A 23,748-nucleotide genomic window follows, 5' to 3' on the forward strand; every position below is an offset into this window, starting at 1 on the left:
GAATGGTTTGGGGTCCCTCATCACCAGCACTGGCGGGATGTGGGGTCCCCATCTGCCAGTTTTCCCGGGCTTTGGAGCCCTCATCCCTAATTACTGAGACTGGGATGCTTTGGGGTCCAGCATCTCCCCCACACTGACAGGACAGGGGCTCGCAATTTCCAGCCCCAGCAGGCTCGAGGGTCCCCATCTCCAACAGGCTGTGAGATCCCCAGTTCCCAGCACTGGCACGATTTGGGGTCCTCATCACCAATTTCCAGCCCCAGCTGGCTTTGGGGTCCCTATCCCCAGTTTTCAGCCCCAAAAGGTTTTGGGGTTTCCAGTTCCCACTGCTGAGAGGCATTGGCATTCCCAGTTACCATCCCAGTTACCATCTCCAGCAGTCTTTGGGATCCCCGTTCCCAATTTCCATCCCTAACAAGGTTTGGTGTCCACAGTTCCCAGTGCTGACAGGCTTTGGGGTCCCCATCCCTAATTCCCAACGCCGGCAGGACCTGGGCTCCCCATCCCCAGTTCCCAGCCCTGGCAGGCTTTGGGGTTCCAATCCCCAATTTCCATCCCAAAGAGGGTTTGGGATTCCTGAATTCCCAGCTCCAACAGGATTTAGGCTCCTCAGTTTCCAACCCCAACAAGCTTTGGGGTCCCCATCCCCAATTTCTGGCTCCAGGAGGCTTTAGAGTCCCAAATTCCCTGTGTCCCCCTTCCCCCCTCCACGGCTCCAACATCCCCTGGCACAAATATTTCCCTTTTCTTACCCAAAAAGACCCCAAACCCCCCCTTTCACCCCCAAACCTGTGGGAAGCGCAGCAGGAAATTCCCCTCCACGTCATTCCCACCCCGCCCCTCCCCAAAAGCACCAACCATCCGCTTCTTTTCCTTTTTATTTGTTAAACCACTAAAAATTCGTCGGGATGGGGGGGAGGGACCCCCATGAACCCCCCCCAAATGTACACAAGATTTTAAGTTTCACCGGAATCGCTTCCCACTCCTGCGCTCGGCCCAGGAATGCCGGCGGGGGACACCTGAGTGGCGGGGGGGACACCTCGCTCACAGCACCAGCGGCTCCCGCGGGGTTCGGGGGGCAGGGATCGGAATGTGGGGTGAATCTCTCGTTAACGGCACAGAACATGCGTTTATCGGCCGCTCGCTGGGACCCCGGGAGCGGGGGAGGATGTAAACGTCGGGAGAACACCCCTGGGGGATGCTCCGGAGGGAGAAGGACATCAAGGCGCCATCCATCCCCGGCCTGGACTCATTTTTTGGGGATGGATGACAAAAAACATGCAAAGGGGACGTGGGAATCGATGCCGAAGCCTCGACCGCCTTCCCCGCGGCCACGCTTGGAGAAGGAATATTCCACAGCTCACTCAAGGTGCTCCTGAGGTTTGGGTTTGGGTTTTTTTGGGGGGAAAAAAATTGCGTTTTGCTTTCCCTTAGGACAAATCGAATCGTTTTGGGATGAATGGCAGAGGTGGGATTCGACGAGGGATTTATTTACAGAGGTGGAAACGCCGCGGGTGAAGCAAACCCCTCCCCATCCCCACGCGGCTGGGATGGGATTTAAGGCTCCGACCGGCAAAAAGCTCAGTGGGAATGGAGGACAAAAAAAAATCGGGAAGAAGGGACCACGTCATGGCGCTGCCGGCGTGGGGAGGGTTCCCTGTTTTTGGGGTGCTGGAGGTTGTTGACCAAAACCTGGCAGAATCCGCCCCGTTTTCCCCCCCTTTGGAGGGGACAGGGAAGGAGGGGGGTTGTCCCAGAAGGACGCACAGGTTCAATCCCTTCGGATTTGGATTTAATCTTTGCGGAAGGAGGCACGTGCAAAGATGAGGCGAAGTCACTGCATCGAGGCTGCCCTCAGATTCACCAGTATCCATCCTTTTCCCTGGAAAACCCACCCTGTTCCCAGGCTCCGAGGGGCTGGTTCGGCCTTGAACAGGTTTGGGCCACCGAGTGGAATGAAACCTTTAAGTCTAGAAGGGAATTGGCAGCCAATTCTCTCAGTTTTAGGGGAATAACGGGATTCTCAGGGTACTTTTGCTGGTCAGCTGGGATCGGGGCTGATCCTGAAGCCTGATCCAGCAGGGCAGGGAGAGGAGGGATGCTAACAATCAAGATTTTTGGCATTATGACACAAAAAAAAAAGTCCTTTCCTCCTCCTTTTGGTCCTGCCTGGAGGACAGGGATGAGAGCGGCAGGTGAGAGGCAAAATAAAAAGGCATCGTGTTTGTGTCGAGCAAAGGCTGGCAGCGCCGGGAGATTCCCAGCGGGATATTGCTGCTGTTTTCCTGATGGAGTCGAGCATGGAATTAATCAAGCTAACAGCCTCCTGCCTGCTGGAATTTGGGCTATTCCTATAAAACCACTTCTACTCACAACCCACGAGGAGTTTTGGAGAGACCAAGACTTGCAAACGCTTGGGAAATAAACCCACGAGGATCATCCTGGCTGGCAGAATTCCCTGGCCGCTCACCCCAAATCCTCGGGTCCTTCCCCGCCTGTAAACACGACTCGCTCGACTGGGGTCTTACTGGGAACTGTCGGGGCAGCGCTGGAGGGTTTGCTTGGACTTTTATTGGTTTCCTGCTCCCTAATTCACAGTTTGAATGCCTGTGTGTCGGGAAGAGGGCTCGGGAAGGAGGAAGAGCCGCGGGACGGAGGGGACGGGTGGCGGCGGCGGGCGGGGGCCGCATTATCTCTTTGCTCGCACAAAGTACAAGGCATTTGTTTTGGGGTAATATTTGACGTTTTGTTTCTTGTCCATGAGGCCACCGAATATGATCAGCTCCCCTCGGCCTTGCACCACCGTGTGTAAACTGGTCTCGGGCGGCCCCACCACGGAGCTGCTGTTGAACACTTTCCACTTGACTCGTCCCTGCTCCTTGGTGTCCTTAATGTCCAGCACGTACATCTGCATGGGCTTGCAGTTCATGCTCTGGTACAGCGGCTTGCCCACGTTCAGCGACTGCGGCGGGTGGTGCCCGAGGCGCCGGGCGATGGGGGGCAGGGAGTGCCCCTCGCCCTGGGCAGCGCCCGGCCGTGCCGAGCCCGGCTCGGCGCCCGGGGACCCCGGGGACGACGCCAGGGGAGGGCTCAGCGCGGCCGAGGCCGAGGCAGCCTTGGAGGAGAGGGCTTTGACGGCCTCGAGGCTGCGGCGCAGCGCGCCGGGGGACACGGCCCCGGGCAGGGCGGCGGCGGCGTGGGGCGGGGTGTGGATGCCGTTGGTGTGCTCCGGGGGGTTCCGTGTGCCCGCTGTCCTGCCCTCCGCGCCGTCCAGCTGGCACAGGAGGGACGTGGGCTTCTGCTCCCAGCTCAGCTCGACGGAGGCCAGGCGCAGATCCCTCTGCTCCGGCAGCGAGCCCCGGCGCGGCGCCAGGGCCAGCCCCACCTTGAGGTCGAATCCCTCGGCGGCCGAGGGGGTGCTGGGGGACAGGACCTGCACGGGGCTGTCCAGGGAGGCCCCGCCGGCTGGCGCCGCTCCGGGGGACACGGTGCCGCCGTTGAGCACCGGGGAGCTGTCCCCTCTGGCCGGGGACAGGCTGCCCTCCCGGGAGCCCGACGGCGTCTGCCTGCGGGGCCGCAGGGTGCCCCAGCGGCCGTTGACGCAGGGAGCCTCGTCCGTGTTCCTGACGGGAGACTGGGAGCGGTATTCCCGCGTCTCGGGCACCAGGGCGGGCGGCGTGGCGCTGATGGGAGAGGGGCGCGAGTTCAGGCTGGGGCTCAGCGGGGCTCTCCCGCTGGGAGCTTGGCTGAAGACCACGACGCACTGTCCCACCTGTGGAGAGAGCAGGGAACAGACGCCAGGATGACCCTTTGTGCTGGGGAGAAGCGGTGATGGAGCGTTTTGGGCAGGGAATAAAGATGGAGGGGTGTCTGTGAGGGAGCGGGGACCCCGCGGTGTCCGTACCCTGCACGCGGGATGGCACCACAGCTCCGGGGCTCCGTGGTCCTCGTTCTCCACCTTGAGCGGCTGCCACGTCCAGGGGTTGGCCTGCATGTGCAGCAGCCAGGCGTCTTTGAACAGCTGGGAAGGGAAGGGTGACAGATTCAGGAGTCTGGTCTGGGGTTCAGGAGCCCAGGCTGAGGTTTAGGAGCCCAGTTTGCTGCTGGGCTCATCTCATCAGGGCGATGGTGGGAGCGGTGCTTTGCTGCTGCAGACAGAGGATGCTGAGCCAGGTCAGGAGCTGATGGCCCATGAGTGACCACACCCCACTGTGGCCACGGATAAATCCCTTCATTTCCATCTGGTGTCCCAGGGCAAAGTCAGGGCTCATCCTGATGAGCCTCAGTGAACCCAGAGAGCTGCTCAGAGAGCGCCTGGGGTGATTTTTATTAATTAAAGCAGCTCCAGCAACAGCTAAACAGCTTCTCTGGGAAACCTACCGGGTGGGCGCCCAGATTTGAGGAATAAAATGCCACCAACGTGCAGAGTCCCCCCATCCCAAATCCAGCCCCCAGGTGACAGGGAGATGTCGGTGTCCCTGCTCCCCCAGGGTACTCACTGCATTGGGACCCCCGCAGCCTCCGAGGATTAAAATGGTCTCGTTGTCTATCACGATCTGGAGGGGACAAAGGAGAGTTTCAGCCCGGGAAGGATTTTTGGCCAGGCCTCCAAGGGCAGAGAGGGGCAGGTTCTCAGCTGCACGGGCGCTGCTGGGCTCCGTGTGCCCCGGGACGAGGAGTGGAGCTGGGATGGAGCCGGTTTTGCCGGGCCCGGGGCAGAGTGGGATGCAGGGCTCATCCCACTCCTTGTCCCAAACCAGTTCCTCTCACCGGGGAGAGCAATTGCCCTCCCCAAAGCACCAGGGACCCCACGCCCCTCTGCAGGGAGGGGGGAGGGGGAGGGTTTGCTTGGGAGGGCAGGTGCTGGCAGCAGCGTCTGATCAGTGCTGCTGGTGGGCGAGAGATCCCCGCGGGCTCCTTTCCCAGGGCATGGAAAGGCACGTTCCGGCACGGCCCATCCGAGCCCTGCTGGGTGCCCTGCTGGGACCAGCCACGCTCTGGGAATCACTGACCATCCTCCCAGACGGGGACACCTGCATCAGGCCAAGTGACAGCCACGAGCTCCCTGCCCTGGGCAGGCGCCGCCAGAGCCGTGCGTGGAGTGGGAGCAATCCCGAGTCCCTCGATCCCGGGATTGGGAGAGCGGAGCCATCAGCAGGGCCCGGAGCCAAACCAGGCTGTGCTGCCTCTCCATTGATCTGAGACGCCACGGGGGATGAGTGGGGTAAAACAGCAATTTGTTCATTAGAGCTCTGAGTCACTGGGGAGATAGGGAGTGTGCCCACAGCGAGAGGGAAGAGGGCCCGGCGGGAAGGGCTCCGCAGGTAGCTCGGGAAGGAACCTGTGCAGAGCTGCCTGCAGCTGCAGCGAGGCCGTGCCTGGTTTCTCTCTGGCTGAGCTCACCTGGGACTGGCCCCCACGCGGGTGAGGGCTGGGCCCGGAGATGCTGGGCTTGGACCAAGCCCACTGCTCCAGATCCAGCACCCAGACGTCGTTGCTCCTGCAGGGATGAGACAACACGGGCTGAGGATACAACCAGGGACGTGGAACTCGGGCTCAGGGCTGTTTTATGGCAGAATTGGGATTTTTGCAGGCTGGAACCTTGGGATTTGCTGCAAGCGGCGAAGGGTGTGCTAAGGCAGCGGGCAGACCCCAGTATCTTGCAGAAAATTCCTCATGGGTGACCCCAGGACCATCCCAACCCCCTTCTGGCTCACAGGGGCACTTGCCAGACACCCTCACCCCAAACTTACATCTGCCGAGATCCAAGGGAGCCCCCAAAAACGATCATTTTGTCCTCGATGACACAGGAGGAGTGTCCTGCCATGGGAGGGGGGCCGTGGGTGGTCATGATGCAGTTCCACCTGGGAAAAGAGGCAGGAAGACATTCCCCAATGAAGGAAAACACTGGATGAAAGGCCAAACAAAAAACCCCAGTGGCCTGCGAAGTCCTCAAGAACACATCACAGGGGAAAACCACAGGGAAAACCTCCAAATATCCAAATAGCAATGAAACTAATTAGAAATCCCAATGTGCTAAACATTTTTAAGGCATGACCAAGTCCCATGGCCAAGTTGGGAACATCTCCCCTTCCAATTAAGTTTGCCTCGAATTCTTTCCAGGAGGTTTAATTACAGAGTTGTAACGACACTGCCCAGAGTGCACTGGATAATTGATACTTGGGAGGATGAAAAGTTCTCAGTGCAGGAGGAGCCGGAACCTTCTCTTTGATACAGCATTCTCCTTCTCACACACAAGATCAGTGAGAAAGCCGGGTCTAAAATCAGCCAAACGGTGTTTAAAGGGGAAAGGAAAATTCCTGCCAGCTCCGTGGACACTGCTGGATGCTCCAGGCCCGGAGCTGTAAAGGCAGAGGTTGAAATGATGGAGAAATCGATTTATCACATCTCCCTGAGGGAGCTGAGTTTTGGATCACCACTAAAAACAAGACCTCCAGCACTTCAGGCTTCTCTCAGAAACACCTCAGTGCTCCCAGCCAAAGCGATTAGGCATTTAGAACACCCAGGTTTCCCACCTGGATGGGGATGCTCAGGCAGTCTGGAATATTTAGGTACAAGTCCAGAGCGTTACGGAAGCAACCAGCACCCACGAGGTGCTTGGCAGCACCCTGTCCTCAGCCCTGCTGCGCTTGCGTGCCTTTTTTTGTTTCAGAAAGAGCGTTAGAGACACGCCTGGGAAACCAGGACCACGCACAGCTTCCCAGGCATTCCTCCAGCTGCATTCCAGAGCCATTTTTCCAGGATCAAAGCCTGCTCTTACCAGTTTTTGGAGGGGGAGTAGGTGTGGATCTCATCGAAGAACCTCTCGGGCTGGTGCAGGGGGTAAGGGCTCGGCCGGGTCCACCCCCCAAAAAGCACCAGCAAGTCCTTGTAGACCACCAGAGTGGCCCCAGCCTTGGGAGAGGGGTAGGAACCTGGCAGGGAGGGAGGAAAAGTTAAGAAAACCACATTTGAACACAAGCCCCCAACTGCGCATCGTCTCTTCCCAAAGTGTCACAACGCAGAGACTCCACCTTTCCAAAAAAAAATGAAAACAACGGGAAAAAAAAAAAAGAAAAAAAAATTAGAGCAAAATTCGAGCTGGGAGCCTGGGAAGAAAACTCCTGCCAATTTGTGTCATGGTAATTAGTAGGAGCCTGAAAGCACATCTCAAACACAGCACAACATCTGTCACTCACTGGCAGGAAATTGCCGGTTTTCCAGCGTATCACTCCAAATTACTGCTTCAGCACCGAATAAAAGCAATACTTACCTCCAAATACCTCGGAACGTCTCTCCCCAAGGAAGGAGGGAGAAGGGAGACAATCCCAAGGCACCCGGAGCGGCTCGTGGAAGATGTATTGGGTGCTCACACTGAACCCTGGGTTTGAGGAGGAAGCCCTGAGCGCTCTGGGTGTGAATGAAGTCATTCCTCGAGTCTGCAGGATGCAGAGCTGCTCTAAAAATCATGGAAAACCTTTTTGTGTGGCTTGTTTGAGCTTCAAAAGGCTCTGCAGGGGCCAGGGGGCTCCTGAGCAGGACCTGCACAAGGACAATGTGACCTCCTGGGCTCGGTGCCATTGGGATTTGCTGTGCTCCGACTATTCTGTGTATCCCAAGGGTTTTCCTGAGCTCACCTCTCAACCTCCAGCTGCTCCTGTGGCCCCTGGACACCACATCCCAGAGCAGCTGTGGCTGCTCCATCCCTGGCAGTGTCCAAGGCCAGGCTGGACGGGGCTTGGAGCACCCAGGGATAGTGGGAGGTGTCCCTGCCCACGGAAGGAGGTTGGAATGAGATGAGCTTTAAGGTCTTTTAAGATCCTCCCAGCCCAAACCATTCTGGAATTCTGGGATTCCTGTGGAGGATGTCCCTGTCCGTGGAAGGAGGTTGGAATGAGACGAGCTCTAAGGTCCTCCCAGCCCAAACCATTCTGAGATTTTATGGTTCTTAACCAGCTCGGAGCAGGAGCAGCCCCAGCGCCAGAAAGCCCTTGGCAGGAGCAACCATCAGAGGATTCGATCCCTGTGAATTTATGCTGGGAAATCGGCCACGATCCACTGCAAAATTCCAATCCCTGCCTGTCCCAGGAGCCAGAGGTGCTGTGTCACCACCCTGCTGATGTGCGAGGTGTTGAGCTGCTTCCCAGGAACAGCTAAAGCCTCTCCAGCCCGGCTGACTCCGAGCATCCTCCTTCCCACAGCGGTCACCAGCGCCCGGCACATTCCTCCACCTCGGCAGTCACTCTTTCCAAACAATCCTGAAATCTCCATCCCAGCCCCACGGCTCCGTGCCCGGCTCTGGGAACGGGGCAGCTCAAGGGCACGGCTCACACGTGCCCACGGCGGCACCGTCACCTCTCCGAAACAGCCAATGCTCCGAGCCGGCCTCTGTCCCCTCCCCTGTCCCAGCAGGACTCGGAGACACATTTTTAGCAGGGAATGACACCCAGAACAGACTATTTTTAAAAGAAACCAGAGCAGCTATTTTCGGACGTTGCAGCTGAGGGAAGCAATTGCATCGCGATGGGCTCCAGGTGCTGGGAGGGAAGAGCCCAGCAAAAAGCAGCCCCTGGCCTGATGCAGAGATGGCCATGGTGTCCCTGAGCCCTTCCCCAGAGACAGAGCGTTCTGCTGCCCTCAGCCACACGGAGGTGAGGGAAAAATGGGAATACAGCTCTGCAGGAAGCACTTAATGCAGGGTCACGTGTGGCCAGAGCTGCACCAAGGTCTCTGCGAGGACGAGATGCCGGCGAGGGTCACATTTGGTTACTCCTTGTTCCTGAATTCCAGTTTTCCTGGCTCGTTCCATGTGTGCAATTCATTAACCCACACCAGCAAGTTTCCAGCCTAAATAATTCCCTCGCAGTGCAGAAAGTTTTTCTCCCGAGCCTGGCATCACAACGAAACATTTATACCCGAGCTGGTGAATCCCAGCCGGGTGATCCCGCCAGGGATGCCACAAGGTGCTGGGGTTAAATTGGGCTATTTTTAAACAAAAAGGGGTAGCTAGAGTTGTTCCAGGATGGAAAAACGTTGGCACCTTGCTCAGGAAGGTCTGGGATGGAGCAGTGAGGAAAGGCACCCTCCCACTGCTGTAACCTGAAGGTCAACCCCGGCCTCAGCCACGGAGACAATTCCCAAGTGAGTCAGAGCCGTGCAAACAGCCCAGGGCAGAGGCCAGCCCCAGTTTTTCAGGAAGCTTTGCCTGTTATTGGACATTGTACGGATGTAAATGAGCCGGGTTTCACTCTGCAGTGCAGGACAACTCTGCATTTTACAAGTCAAAGAAGTGCTGGCCTCTCAAAGCCCCTTCCCGCCGCAAAACTGGGATACCTGTGGATGAGATGCACCACAAGCATCTCCAGGATCTGGTGCTGGAGCAGGAACACGTGGAAATCTGGAGAATTAATGCTGTTTATCCCTAAAGCAGGGGAGAGCTGCTGGGTGCTGCGGTCCTCGGGAAGGGCAGGAACATCCCGAGGGAGCCGCCGGAATGGGGAAGGCACCGGCAGCTTTGTGACTTCAGGACTCAGGCATGCGGAGGAGCCCGGGACAGAGGGACATCAAAGGGATGCGCTGGGGCCCTGCGAGGAGGACCTGCTCAAAGTCCGAGCCCTCTGGAGGATGTGGGAGGTGGGAGCGGCCCTTCAAAGGCTCCCAGGAACACACGGGATCCTCTCCGGGATCGCACATGGGTCGGGCTGAGGAGCCATCAGAACCTCGTTAATTAACTGCACTGGTTCCCACTGGTCCCGGTGGGCACGGGGCTGCGTTTCCGAGCTCCCCGCCCCGCTAACACCATCCAGCCCAGCATCCAGGTTATCCTTTCTCAGGGATAAAGGCTCCAGCGGGCCGAGGGTGTAGCACAATTAACTCCTCCTGAGCACAGCAGGCCCCATCCCTGCACAGCTGACGCTGTTCTTTCGGCCGGCATGAGGAGCTGGGCTGAGCTATTTTCTTCGCAGCTGATGGATTTTCCTGGCTTGCAAAGCCGAAAAACCAACCAACCAAAGGTCTCCGGCTTCCACGGATGTTTGGAAAAGAGATGCCAGCCTCTGATCGCTCCCAACACGAGCTCTGGGTGCTTTATCTGGGGCGGATCTGCCCTTATAAGCAGTTTTTAAAACCCAGTTATCCAGCCCTGTAAAGCCACCGGAGCCGCACGCGCGGAGATTAACGGGAACAAAGGAAAAAGCCTGGCTGGAAGGGCATGTGGGACACGGAGTGCCAGACCCGCCTTTTACTCTGGGAGGTGCAGCCCCGAGAGACTCCAAAAAAAGCTGGAGTGGGGAACAGAAATGGTCCCCCTGTGGTTACCTGCCGGGATTGCCCCGTGGAAGGATCGGTTCAGGTCGATGGGGCTTGGCAGAATATTCTGCAGGAGGGGCCGGAGCGGGGCCAAGGGTTGGGACTGACCTGGGGGGAAGGGAAGCCACGGGAAGAGTTGTGTCAAGGGGATAAATACCGAGGAGTTTTAATTCTGGAGATGGATGAGATGAGAGCTGCGACCACGAGCTGTTTTTGCTGGGTCTGGTGCATTCCTCAGGGAGCCGATGGCCACCATCGTGGCCGATCGGATTTCCACGGAACACCCGGATAACCAAGGCCAAGTGTCCAATTTCAAAGCTGAGAAATTAAAGGGAGCTGCTCCAGCACCCCATGGATTTCAAGGTGCGAAGGAATTCAAGCTCCCAGGTTCAAAAGCCACCTGCAATCTGCACTCCAAAGGTATAGGAAAACATCCCTGGGAAGGGCTCGGGGCTGTCCTTTCACAGGAATCCTGGAATGGTTTGGGTTGGAAGGACCCTAAAGCTCATCCCATTCCACCTCCTGCCCTGGGCAGGGACACCTTCCACTGTCCCAGGCTGCTCCAAGCCCCGTCCAGCCTGGCCTTGGACACTTCTTTCCAAGGCAGGATGGTGCCTGTTTTGCACACTGAGTTGTTCCAAATCAGATCCAGCCCTGCCCACCAGGAGATTTGTGTTTCCATGCTCAGGCAGCAGCAGAGCTGCATCCAGGGGCTCGTTTTTAGTCCAGCTTTTAGTCTGGACCTGGATTTTCAAATCCCAGTTTCCAACCCACAACCCTCATCCACCCCGGCACCATCATCCACGCCAGCTGAGGGATCCCTGACTACATCCCACCTCACAGAGCTCCATCCCAAACTTGTGTGACAGCGTGAAATCCCCAAATCTTTCCCCTTCAACCGGAAGCAAAACCGCAGAAGGAAAAAAATAACAAATCCCTCTGCTTCCCAGGCCAGCCGGGATTTTTCCATGGCAGTCAGCAGACTCATCCGAATCCCCGCCAGGTTTCCCAAAGGGAAGAGGACAGGCTGGCGAGCAGCAGTCCGGAGGCCGGAGGAGGACGAGCATCCCAGCGATCCCAGCACTAACACTGGGTTTGGGAGACGCCAAAGGAGAACTCCCGTGGGAAGAGCAGACGTCCCCTCGGCCTGCTGCACGCCAAAGTCAAACCCAACACTGAGGACTCTGCTCAGCTGCCTCGGATCCAGCATCTGACGTTCACCTGTTTTTATTCCCAAAACGTCTAAAACAGAGCACTGGGATTACGAACATGTTCTAGATCAGTTCTGACCGGGCCTGCCTAAACCTTAGAGCCTTTCAAAGCCACAGAAGTATCATCTTCCCTTACCAAAACCACAGGCAATTTAGTGTTCCCTTCCAGAAAAACCCCGAATTTCATGCTGGGAAGCAGACAGGAATTCAGCCTCGCAGGAGTTTTAAGGAAAAACTGAACAAGATCCGATTTGTCTCCTCTGCAGGCACAAATAACCTCTCGGGAGGGCGGGGGGGGAATATCCCGAGTTTATTTTGGGGGGCACGTCAGCAACCCCCCGACGGTGACACGCAGACAGAATTCCCACTGCGCTCCCAGTGTGGGATTTCCACCCTGCAGTGACTGGGGATTGTGGTACAAGCCCGGTCAAACCCCGGTGTGGAAGCGAAGCTTTGGTTTCTCGCAATCTCTGGGCGGTGGAGCAGAACCCCGGGGAGGCTCAGTCACCTCTGTGCTTTTGCAAGGTCCTCGTGGGTATTTTTTTAACCCCGGCGTTTCTGAGGTGCTGCCGCTCCGATAAAGCCGTGGAAAAGGAGAGGCAGTGCCCTCTGAACCCTGCGCAACTGGATTTACTGAGTCACTCTGTGCTAATGCCTGGCAAAAATGTCCTTATGCAGCAATTGAGCAAACAGTCCCGAGATAACCGCGCCAGAACGCTCCGGGCTCGGCCTCTTATCTGCCAACAGCCGCGAACGGGGATCGCTGTGATTCCCGCCGCAATTCCCGCACCTCCACGCTGCAGGAGAGGCTTTATTGGGATACACCCTGTGCCCTCCTCCCCGGCAGCATCGCCCCGAGGTGCCGGGTGCTCCGCGGGGTGAGGTCACGCTTCGCAATCATCCTTTGGGAAAGGCGGATTTGGCCCTGCACCGAGGTGCTGCTCTTGCACAAGCCTCCGTTCCCTCTCTCTGTGGGCGGAATCCCAATGATCCACCTCTCCCTGCTTCCACGCTCGTGTTTCTATTCCCCCTGCAGTGATACTGCCCCACAGACTTCTCCAAATCACACTTCTCCACAGACACCTCCCCAAATCAGCCCCGGCGCAATTAAAGAGCTCAGTGCTCCCAGATAAAGGGATGAGCAGCTCCTGCCGCTTGTCTTCCCTCCAGGAGGCGAGGGAAGGGATGGGAATTGCTGGATCGGGCTCCCCAGCGCCCTGAGGAGCGGGTAATTGCAGGGCAGGGATGAGGTCGGTGTGGGATAGCGGGGATGCGTCCCAGCCCTGCTGAGCTCCGCACTTTTCGCTCCCGGATCGTTTCCCGCAGCGCGAGGGAGGCGGCGGCGGCCGCCCCGACGTCGGAGAATCCCAAAATGAGTGGTGTTCCAGGAAATGGCTGCTGTGTAATTCGGTGAGGTTACAGCTACCACGGGGTTCCAAACCTCAACTATCCTCTAAAGAGCACCCTGCGGGCACAGCCAGAGAATCCTGGAATGGTTTGGGATGGAAGGGACCTGAAAGCTCATCTCATTCCACCCCCTGCCATGGCAGGGACACCTTCCACTGTCCCAGGTTGCTCCAAGCCCTGTCCAGCCTGGCCTTGGACACTTCCAGGGATGGGGAATCCACAACAACTCCTGGATGCAGTCAGAGGGAGGAAGTGCAAAAAGCCTGGGAAGAGCCAGGGCTTCGCTCCTCCCAATGTTTGCTGCAAGGACAGCAGTTATTTACTGAAACCCCAGCATCTTCCCGCTGAAATTCCCAGCGCAGGGAGGGATATTCAGTCCAGCTCTTCGCACTCCCCTCCCTCGCTGTCTCCCCCTTTATTCCCATTTTCAATCCATCGGTTCCTGAACTTCACTCCCTCCTCGCCAGGGAAGCACTTTTCTCCCTCATTCCAGTAATTCCAGCCCTGAACGCCAAACTCACTGAATATTTCATGTTCAGGAATCCAAATCCACCTTTGGAGTGCAGACAAGCACGAGCCAGTGCTCTGTCATTCCGCGTGCCTGCCCCGTTCTGCGAGAGCTTTACAGCAGATGCTTGGGGAAAAGATTAAAATCGGGCTATGGAGCGCCAGGATTTGGAGAGGCTTGGAAGGTACATCGTGCTGGGTATGGATTACACTGCCCAGGGAATGCTGCCTGCTCAATCCCGAGTATTACACACGCAATCCTGCTGGATTGAGTCCTCAAGGCAAAGGCTGGGCTGTCTTGGAAGGAGCTCTTGCCGATAGATGTCAGCACAGCCTGCCCGAAACTCCCAGCAGGATCTTTCCGAAGGAAAAGCAGGACCTGTCCTTTCCTTCCCAGCTGACAGTGTAGCCAAGGGATAGCGGGGTCTTATCCCACAAACCCCACAATGGACAGGGAGGTACCTGCCCAGGAGGGAGGGTGCTCTCAGAGACCCAGGAAAATGGAATAATTGGATATGAAACGATCAGGGAGTTTGTGTCCAGGGAAACCATCACCCCTGGGTGCCTCCCACGCCTCGGGACGATGGCACCGGCCCCGGGAAGGAGGGATCAGCTCCCTCTGGGGTGCAACACATTCATGAGATGTGAGACACCACCAGTGTCAACAACCCTGTGTGTGGCTCCGGGGTTTTGAGCCTTTTCCTGAAAAGGAAATAAATTGGACATGCTTTGTCTGAGCCACAGTTTGCAAATTCCTCGGCTCCAACCAAACTCGGATGAGCGAGAAATTAAACTGTCCGCAGTGCTGGGAAATCAAACGTCAGGAAAAAGGGGAAAAAAATCCTGACAGAAAAAAAAGCCCCTCTTGGAAAATGCAGCCTAACTTCTGCCTGGGTTAAAGGGATGACAGAGCTCCACTCTGGGATCATTGAAATGCAAATTGTTCTCCAGGGTGGAGGCGGGAGTACCAGGTACTACTACTACTACTACTACTACTGGTACCTGCTGGTACTACTAGGAGGGATTTCCACTCAACCCTGGAAGTTTCCAAGGCTAGGTTGGACAGGGCTTGGAGCAACCTGGGATAGTGGAAGGTGTCCCTGCCCGTAGAAGAAGGCGAGTCCCCAAGCCTGTACTGAGGGAAGAGGGAAGCCAGATCACCACTGAAACGCCCACTTCCCTTCGAGCCGCTCTTCTCCCAGCCTCCTCAGCTTTTCCCTCTTTACTCCCTTCCCACATGGCTCCTACCACATCTCGAGGCAGGACAAGAGGGCAGCCGAAGGGTCAGGGATTACTGCCCGGGGGAGTGTCACAGCCGGCCGGCCGCTGCCTCCCTGCCCTGCTGACTGAGGCAGCTGAGCCCCCGCTCCGAGGAGCCCCTTTCCCACCGCAGGGAAGGTTCTTCCCCCACGTTTTGCCCACGGGTAAAAATTCGCAGAACTTCCAAGTCCTGCAGGGAGCAGGGAATAGGAGAGGGGAAGTGCTTTTGCCTGCTGGGGTAAAACCCCTTTGCCAGCCTGAGCCAGCCCCAGGTCCTGGGCACATTCCCACCTCCCTGGGCGGGTAATCCATGGCTTCTCCAAAGCCACTCCTGGCTGCCTCCGGCACCGCATTCCTGGGAGGCAGCGCACCCCGAGGACCAGGCACACCTTACTCTACTTGCTGAACTGACTCTGCCCCCCACCCTCCAGCTCCAGTGGAAAGAAGTGACTCCGTGACTTTGTGACCTTGTCGGATATCGGGAGCCCCTGGAAAAGCTGTGGGAACACAGCACTGATAAGGATAAGCCGCTGCCAGCTGGAGGGAGGGGCAGGATGCAGCCAGGTAGGGTCAGGGGGAGGGAGGAATGTGGGAAGTGAGGCCATTTCAGCTGCGGGATTCAGGAATGGGAGGCACAGGAACGTTTTTCCCCAGCAGTGGCAATCCACGCCCGTTTCCCGCCCCACTGACCAGTCCATGTGGCGGGAGTAAAGCCCTTCACCCCACCAGGCTCTCCAGGCAGGTGCCTTTATTTGCAGGGAGCAGATTCCCAGGCAGGAAGTGTCCAGGAGCCACAAAGACCCCCGGGAAGAAGAGAGGGATCTTTTGGCTTTTGCTGCCTGGTTCAGTGAAGGCACTTGTGGGATAAATCCCTGCACCCGGCAGATCCACTCAGTTTGCACGTGGGTTTTGTGCCTGTGTGTTCCTGCACTGATCCGTGCCAGGGGCAAGCATGGCAGGGTGGCCATCCATGGAATGTGCTTTGGATCCAGACAACAAAAAGCTTCCCGAGGTTAAACACGGCCAGAAAGGCCACGAGCTGCTGGAGGAGGACAGAGCCTGGCAAATCCAAGGGAGGGGAGGTGTGTGCTGTAAACCTAAACCCATGGATTAATCTCCTGGAGACCATCAGTGCCTTCCCAACCAGGCGGCAGCTGACGCAAAAAAAGAAAAATTAAAAAAAGCTTTCACTCGATTTGGGTTGATTTTTCATCTCTTGCCCTTGAGATATTTCCTATTGAACACCACAAATTCCATTAGAGATGTCTGCAAAACCACCCAGGCAAAGAGAGGAACAAATGAACGCCGGGGCTGCCTCGCTCAGATGGATCCAGGGGCTGGGAACCGCCCTGCTCCCACCTCGGAGCTGCCAATCCACCCTCTGCAAGGGCAGCAATGAAGTCCAAACTCTGTATCCAGGGATATTGCTGGAGGGTTTGTCTGTCAAAGGCTTGGCAGGAGTGGTCACTCACCTCCTCGTAAAGCTGGGAGCCCAAAATGGAGAAATCAATAAATTTATCAAAAATCAATATATTGATACTGGAGAAAGCAATTCCAAGCAACCTGTGCTGGGACAGCCTCTGTCCCAGAGGGTGGCATGGGACAAAGCCCGGAAAGTCCTTGTTCCAGAAGGGCACAAATGAGGGGTGGGTAAGGAAGAAATGAGGGGTGTGATAAGGAGGAAATCGGGTGTGTGATAAGAAAGAAATCAGGTGCAGGATAAGGAAGCTCCAGGCAGGGGACTCACAGGATCAAAGCTGAGCTTCCAACGGGGTCAAGTCACTCCGAGCTGGAGGACGCAAAGAGCCTTTGGATGGTGGAGGGAAAGCCACGGATTTTTTGAGGGTAAAGTGGAATGTTTCAGCTCTGCAGAGGCAGGAACAGGCCCTGCTGCTACCAAACTCAAAGAGCAACGAGGAAAAAACCACCCAGATCAGGAACAGAGCTGGAAAAAGCCTTCCCCTCTTCCAGGCTCACCGCTCACAGCACGAGGGATTTCCATCTATCCCATTAACCTGCTCCACTTTGGAGGCTCAGGCACTCAGTCATAATTAGAGACGTTCTTCCGTGCCAGGAATCAGCTTTTGGCTCCTCTGGGTTCCCGGGAGGCCAACAGCGACCACACAGCCTCAGTGGGCTCAAGGTGATCCCGAGTTTTTAATAAACTGAGGTTTGCTTTCAATCAGGGGGCCGTCGGCGAGGCCAGAGGCACAGGGGGACACCAAGGGAATTCTGCAGCCAGAATTTTGGTCAGGTCAGGATTTTGGGGCGTTTTAATGCCCAAAGCAAGGCTGTGCCCAGGATCCCTGTGAGGGAAGTGACTGCAAGGGGAACAGAGCTGCAGTTTGGGGTCAGGGCAGAGCGTCTCAGTGACTGCTCTTCAGGAAGAAGAATCCCAGAATCCCCGAGGCTGGAAAAGCCCTCCCAGACCATCGAGTGCACCCTGTGCCCGATGCCCACCTTGTCCCCAGCCCAGAGCACTGAGTGCCACCTCCAGGCCTTCCTTGGACATCTCCAGGGATGGGCACTCCAAACCTCCCTGGGCAGCCCCTTCCATGAGGAAATTCCTCCTGGCCTCCACCCTGAGCCTCCCCTGGCCCAGCCTGAGGCCGTTCCCTCTCCTCCTGTCCCTGTTCCCTGGCAGCAGAGCCCGACCCCCCCGGCTGCCCCCTCCTGTCAGGGACTTGTGCAGAGCCACAAGGTCCCCCCTGAGCCTCCTTTGCTCCAGCCTGAGCCCCTTTCCCAGCTCCCTCAGCCTCTCCTGGGGTTCCAGCCCCTTCCCAGCTCCCTTCCCTGCCCTGGACTCGCTCCAGCCGCTCCAGGGCCCTCCCGAGTTGAGGGTCCCAGGACTGGACAGAGCTGATGCAAAACACAACCATGAACTGAACGAGGTGCACAATCTTCAGTCACAGAGGGTTTAAATCCACACATGAGGAGCTTCCCACTATTCCCACACCTCTGTTTACTCCTCAGATTCCCACCGAGCCCTTGCACAGCCCTGCTCCTGTCCCAGTGGGATTCACTCCCTGAGTGCTGGTGCCGCTCTGTGGCCGTGGAGGGCTGGATCCTGTGGGATCCTGTGGGGTCCTGTGGGATCCAGCACCATCTCCCCTCCTTGGGAAGCCCACTCAGTCCTTCCCTGTGACTCCTTCAGCTCCACAGAGATCCCAGCCAAGGAATTCACTCCAGAGCGGGAGCAGCACTGTGAAACTCCACGGACTGTTTGGAGAATTGTTTTGAAAACTCGCCACTCTTTTCTAGAAGGGGCAGATGAAAACAAGGCTGAGCTTTTTAGCTCGGGGCAAGGTTTTTGCACAGCTCTGTCAAGGCCAAACCTCTCTGCTCCACGAGCGACGGGGTGGTTTCTCCACCAGCACCACATCTGACACCAGGAGTCTCTCCCGAGCCTCTCCTGCCTCCTTCGGGCTGTTGCTTTTGTTGACACAACACCATCAAAGGCACCTTCCCCTCAGCTCCCGAAGGGAAACCTGATCCTGCAACTGCAGCAGCGCCCACTCACAGCAGCAGGGGGCTGGGGAGGAGCTGAGCCAAGAGGAGCCCTGGCAGAGGGGTTTCAGTGTGCCGGGCTGAGGCCACCCAGGAGGTTCAGGTACAAACCTCGGGCGGGAGGGCTCTGCTCATGCCCAGGCGGGAGCAGGAGGGAGGAACAGCCACGTCCCGACACCGTGGGGACAGAGAGCAGCAAAGCATCACACCAAGGAGTTTTGCCTCCGAGCCTGATCCCGAAATCCTGAGGAAGATGAGAAGCTTTCCCATCTCCCCAGCGTGACTGCAGGGAGAGAAGGCCCGGAGAGAAGCCCTGGGGAGGTGTCCCTGCCGGGGGAAGGGTGGCCCCGGGCAGCAGCACCAGGAGCCTCCTCCCAGCAGCAGGAAAAGCGGAGCCCCGAGGCTCCTGAACTCCTCCGAGATCAGAGAGGGATATCCCGGCCTGGCAGTGGGAAACACACCGGGACACGGGAGGGACGGGGCTCCTTCTAGCCTCCTGCCTGGCCAGGCAGCTGCAGGGCAGCAAAGGGGGGATGACAACACAGACACAAGAGGAGGATGTGCAGATCCTGCAGGACTTCAGCAGGAATTCCTCTCCCTGGTCTTTCCAGCACCACTCCCGACTTCATAAGCACAACAGGCTCAGTTTTAAAGGGAAAAGCTGTTCAGCTCTGTGCCATGAGCCCCTGGGAGAGCAAAGCTCCTGGCCTTTTGTCTCTCTAATTCAAAAAGGCATTTCCTGGTGTGGTTCTGGCTGAGAGAGGCCGGGTGCAGGACTCTGAGGAACTGGAACCAACAAATCCAGGCAGGGACAGAGCCTGCAGAGAGAAGAGCCTGAAAGGGCCCGGGCAGGACAGCCAGACACTGCCTGGGGACGGACACGCTCCCGGCTCTGCCTGGGGATGATCCCTGCAGGGGGACACGGACAGGAGGCTCCGAAGGGGAACGGGGCCTGGGGCTTCTCCCAGAGCCTTCCAGCAGCTTCCCGTGCACCGGGATAGATGGGATCTCACCAGGAGTGTTTCACAGACTGCACAGACACAGGACAAACCTTCCCTGCCAGCAGGGCAGCAGATCCGGGGAGGAATCCCGGCTCAGCCAAGTCCAGGCATCAGCAAAGGCCTCATCACAAACCCCTGCAGCTCCCACTGCACCGAGTCATGGAATCATGGAATGGTTTGAGATGGAAGGGACCTTAAAGCCCATCCAGTGCCACCCCTGCCATGGGCAGGGACACCTTCCCAGGCTGCTCCAAGCCCTGTCCAGCCTGGCCTGGGACACTTCCAACCTGTGCCAGGGCCTCCCCCCCTCACAGGGAACAATTCCTTCCCAAAATCCCATCTGACCCTGCCCTCTGGCATTCCAGGCCCTTGTCCAAAGTCCATCTCCAGCATTCTTGGAGCCCCTCCAGGTACTGAAAGTCCTGGGACTCTCTGTTTCCAATGGGATTTGGTTTCTTTCCTGGCTGTTCAGCCCATTTTTGGGGAGCACCAGGGACTATCACCACTGAAACCAGCGTGCTCCAGCTGGACTCACAGCAGTGAGTGGGGCCTCACCCTGGCCTCCAGCTGGATAAACAGATTCCAGCATAGACCAGCCCCAGCCCTCCACACCGGGGTCCCCTGTGCAGAGATGGGCTCAAATTCCAGCAGCTGCCCAGGTTAACTGAGCAACTGAGGGCAAGGAAAGCACCCACCTTGCAGGGACCACCTCCCCTGGGACAGCACCGCAGTGTCCCACGCATGGTGCTGGAAATTATCCTGCTCCTGCTCCAGCAGGTCCTGAGTGGGAGTGGAAGGGGTGGGAGCAGCTCCACAATGGCCAGGAGAGCTCGAGGGAGACGAGCTGGGAGGCACCTTCCTAAACCAGAGATCCTGCTGCCTGCCACCCTCCTGTCCAGAGCTGCAAACCCCACCAAAAGCTCTCCACGAGAGCCGCGCACCAACTCTCTCGTGCTGCTCCAGCCTCATCAGTCACACGTCAAAGCCATTGTTTCAGATCTAAGCAAAAAAATACTTTGAGACCTCAAAAATTAGGGTTTTTTGAAGTAATTATCTCCCTCCTCCGTCTCTGAGACGAAAGAAACCCAGGCCAATTATTTCTTTGAAGGCTAAATATTTACTCCCAGGTGAAGCAGCTCGGGCTGGAGGGGAATTATCCAGCTCTGATGTCATCTCATGCCCAGGAGCCAGAAAACCCGGATGAAAACAGGCAGGAACAAACAACAACAACAACAGGGTGTTTTCTCCTGGAAAAGCCTCTCAGAAAGGGATGAAGTTGTGTCCAGAACACTGTGCTCCCATTCCCTGCTCCTTAGAGAAGATGCTTAACGAGGGCACACGTGGAGTGTGACGGAACCTCTCCGAGCAAGACCCGGCCTTGGGAAAGAGCCAGGGTCTTATTCCAGAGCTCCGGAGTCTGTGGGGTAGGTGTGGGAACTCCTCCACAGCAATTAGCCTGCCCTCACAACGACTGGTAATCAATCAATGTCAACTCTTCGGGTTTTTTTTAAAAAACACCCTCCTGCCTTATTTACATCCCAGGATTTCAAAGCTCTCTGCTTTTGTCCCCTCCAGCCACTCTTCTCTCCTGGTGCCAACCCTCTGGTTCAGGGCACCCAAAGGAAAAGCAGGAGCTGTGTCGGATCCCACCGCGGGGTGACTCATCCCTTCGGAAAACCAGGAACAAGAGCGCTCCCTGTTCCCTGCCTCCAGTTTCAGTTGCGATCCCATCTCGCTCATGACAGCATGCAGGAATATCTCCTCGGGGGATCTTCCCGTGGGACCTCACCCCGACACGCATTCCCACAAGACTCGTTCTTCGGGAGCGCTGGGTGTCAGCGGGGCAGCGGAGCTCCGGCGCCGCAGCAGGGCCGGCTCCGAGCCGTGCCCCGCATTCAGCGCGGCGGAAGAGCTCCCTGGGCTGCAGGAATCGCCGGCCTGGGGCGGAGCAGAGGTCTGCAGAGCCCAGTATCCTGTTTATGCTGCTCCTCTCCAGCCCCCAGCACAGGGAGAGCGCTCGGGCAGGGAAGGAGGGACGGCAGGAGCCGGTTTGGAAGGGTGGGGTTCGCCTTCCCCCGGTTAAATCCCCAACGCCTGAATTCCCCCTGCGGGAATCCCTCAGGGAAAGCAGAACACAGGGAAGTGTGGATGGATAGCCAAGCACCAAGTGAGGTGTCAGAAACATCTGGATTTTGGAGGACTTCAAGTTCGAGACAAGAGAATACTTTAAACAATGTCTGAGCAGTCCACGATACTTGGAGCACACGGCAGGGAGTTGTGTGCCCAACAAGGAATGCTGAGCTCCTTTTCTCCTCCCTCCTTCTGCCAAAACAGCTGCTTTAACACCGATTTCCCCCCCTGCCCCAAGAGCTTCCCCCAATTCTTCTGCTTTCCTCAAAGTTATTTTAGTGGAATTCAGAAATTAAAAGGAAAAACTCAAACTGTCATGGGTGACATTTCCAGCACAAAAACCACTGTGGGAAATAATTCGTGGTGTTTTCCTGCCCGGCTGAGGGTGCCTGGACAGCAGGAATGAACCTGCTTTCCCACGCTCTCCCACTTGCACGGGCTTGTCTGCTCCACTCCCCAAAATACCTGGAGTGGGAGCCACTGGAATGAGCACAGAAAATCTCAGCTTTGGGACAATGACTCTCACCATGGAATCACGGAATGGGACCTTAAACACCGCCCAGTGTCACCCCTGCCATGGGCAGGGACACCTTCCACTGTCCCAGGCTGCTCCAACCTGGCCTTGGGCACGGCCAGGGATCCAGGGGCAGCCACAGCTGCTCTGGGCACCCTGTGCCAGGGCCTCTCCACCCTCCCAGGGAACAATTCCTTCCCAATATCTCATCCATCCCTGCCCTCTGTCCATTTGAAGCCATTCCCTGTGTCCTGTCCCTCCATGCCTTGTCCCCAGTCCCTCTGCAGCTCTCCTGGAGCCCCTTTAGGCCCTGGAAGGGGCTCGGAGCTCTCCCTGGAGCTTCTCCTCTCCAGGCTGAACAATCATCACATCTTTCTCAGCCTTCCTGGGACTGAACAATCCCAACTCTCTCAGCCTTCTCCAGGCTGAACAATCCCGATTTTCACCGCCTTATCAACGCAGGCTCTGGTGGCTGCAGAGAAGTGTCCCTCACCCTGCCTGGCAGGAACCAGCAGGGAGCAGCTGCTCCCGAGAAAACCCACCCAAGGTGGTGCTGAGGACACAGAGACCGCCACAAAGCAGCCACACAACCCGACACAACCCGAACCCCGGTGGGATAACGCTCAAACGCACCCGGGCACACCGAATGGAGGCAGGCAGCCGTGGGCAGGAGCGATGAGGGGTGGGGGCAGCTGCCAGGGCTCACCTGAGGCCAGGGGCCGGATCCACTCCTTGCTGTTGAGGTCCAGTCTCCAGAGGTCATTGAAGGCGGCGTTGCAGCTGCTCTGGGTGCAGCCCCCGAACACGTACATGGACTGGTTGGCGTCGTAGTAGCACGCACCTGGAACAGCAACACAGCTCTGTCACTGCTCTGCTTTGGGGGGACACAGCTCTGTCACTGCTCTGTGCTTTGGGGGGACACAGCTCTGTCACTGCCCTGTGCTTTGGGGGACACAGCTCTGTCACCGCTCTGTGCCTCGAGGGACACAGCTCTGTCACTGCTCTGTGCTTTGGGGGGACACAGCTCTGTCACTGCTCTGCTTTGGGGGACACAGCTCTGTCACTGCTCTGTGCTTTGGGGGGACACAGCTCTGTCACTGCTCTGTGCTTTGGGGGGACACAGCTCTGTCACTGCTCTGCTTTGGGGGACACAGCTCTGTCACTGCTCTGCTTTGGGGGGACACAGCTCTGTCACTGCTCTGCTTTGGGGGGACACAGCTCTGTCACTGCTCTGTGCTTTGGGGGGACACAGCTCTGTCACTGCTCTGCTTTGGGGGGACACAGCTCTGTCACTGCCCTGTGCTTTGGGGGGACACAGCTCTGTCACTGCTCTGTGCTTTGGGGGGACACAGCTCTGTCACTGCTCTGCTTTGGGGGACACAGCTCTGTCACTGCCCTGTGCTTTGGGGGGACACAGCTCTGTCACTGCTCTGTGCCTCGAGGGACACAGCTCTGTCACTGCTCTGTGCTTTGGGGGGACACAGCTCTGTCACTGCTCTGTGCTTTGGGGGGACACAGCTCTGTCACTGCTCTGCTTTGGGGGACACAGCTCTGTCACTGCTCTGTGCTTTGGGGGGACACAGCTCTGTCACTGCTCTGCTTTGGGGGGACACAGCTCTGTCACTGCCCTGTGCTTTGGGGGGACACAGCTCTGTCACTGCTCTGCTTTGGGGGACACAGCTCTGTCACTGCCCTGTGCTTTGGGGGGACACAGCTCTGTCACTGCTCTGCTTTGGGGGGACACAGCTCTGTCACTGCCCTGTGCTTTGGGGGACACAGCTCTGTCACTGCTCTGTGCTTTGGGGGGACACAGCTCTGTCACTGCTCTGCTTTGGGGGACACAGCTCTGTCACTGCTCTGTGCTTTGGGGGACACAGCTCTGTCACTGCTCTGCTTTGGGGGA

General features: G+C 57.4%; 1 protein-coding gene across 3 annotated transcripts in view; it reads right to left on the reverse strand.

Annotated features, from left to right (window-relative positions):
• Positions 1-860: 860 nt before the first annotated feature.
• The window catches only part of FBXO42 (F-box protein 42), a 47,658-nt gene continuing 24,770 nt past the window's right edge, over positions 861-23,748 (reverse strand). For all 3 annotated transcript variants that reach the window (XM_032131575.1, XM_032131577.1, XM_032131576.1), the window contains exons 4-10: positions 22,552-22,686; positions 6,782-6,935; positions 5,754-5,864; positions 5,404-5,500; positions 4,500-4,556; positions 3,905-4,021; positions 861-3,772 (exon numbers count right to left, since the gene is read on the reverse strand). In XM_032131575.1, coding sequence (XP_031987466.1) covers positions 2,690-3,772; positions 3,905-4,021; positions 4,500-4,556; positions 5,404-5,500; positions 5,754-5,864; positions 6,782-6,935; positions 22,552-22,686 — 1,754 coding nt within the window. In that variant the 3' untranslated portion in view covers positions 861-2,689. The remainder of the gene's footprint in view (positions 3,773-3,904; positions 4,022-4,499; positions 4,557-5,403; positions 5,501-5,753; positions 5,865-6,781; positions 6,936-22,551; positions 22,687-23,748) is intronic.

Source organism: Corvus moneduloides, chromosome 22, assembly GCF_009650955.1.
Source record: "Corvus moneduloides isolate bCorMon1 chromosome 22, bCorMon1.pri, whole genome shotgun sequence".
NCBI lineage: Eukaryota > Metazoa > Chordata > Aves > Passeriformes > Corvidae > Corvus > Corvus moneduloides.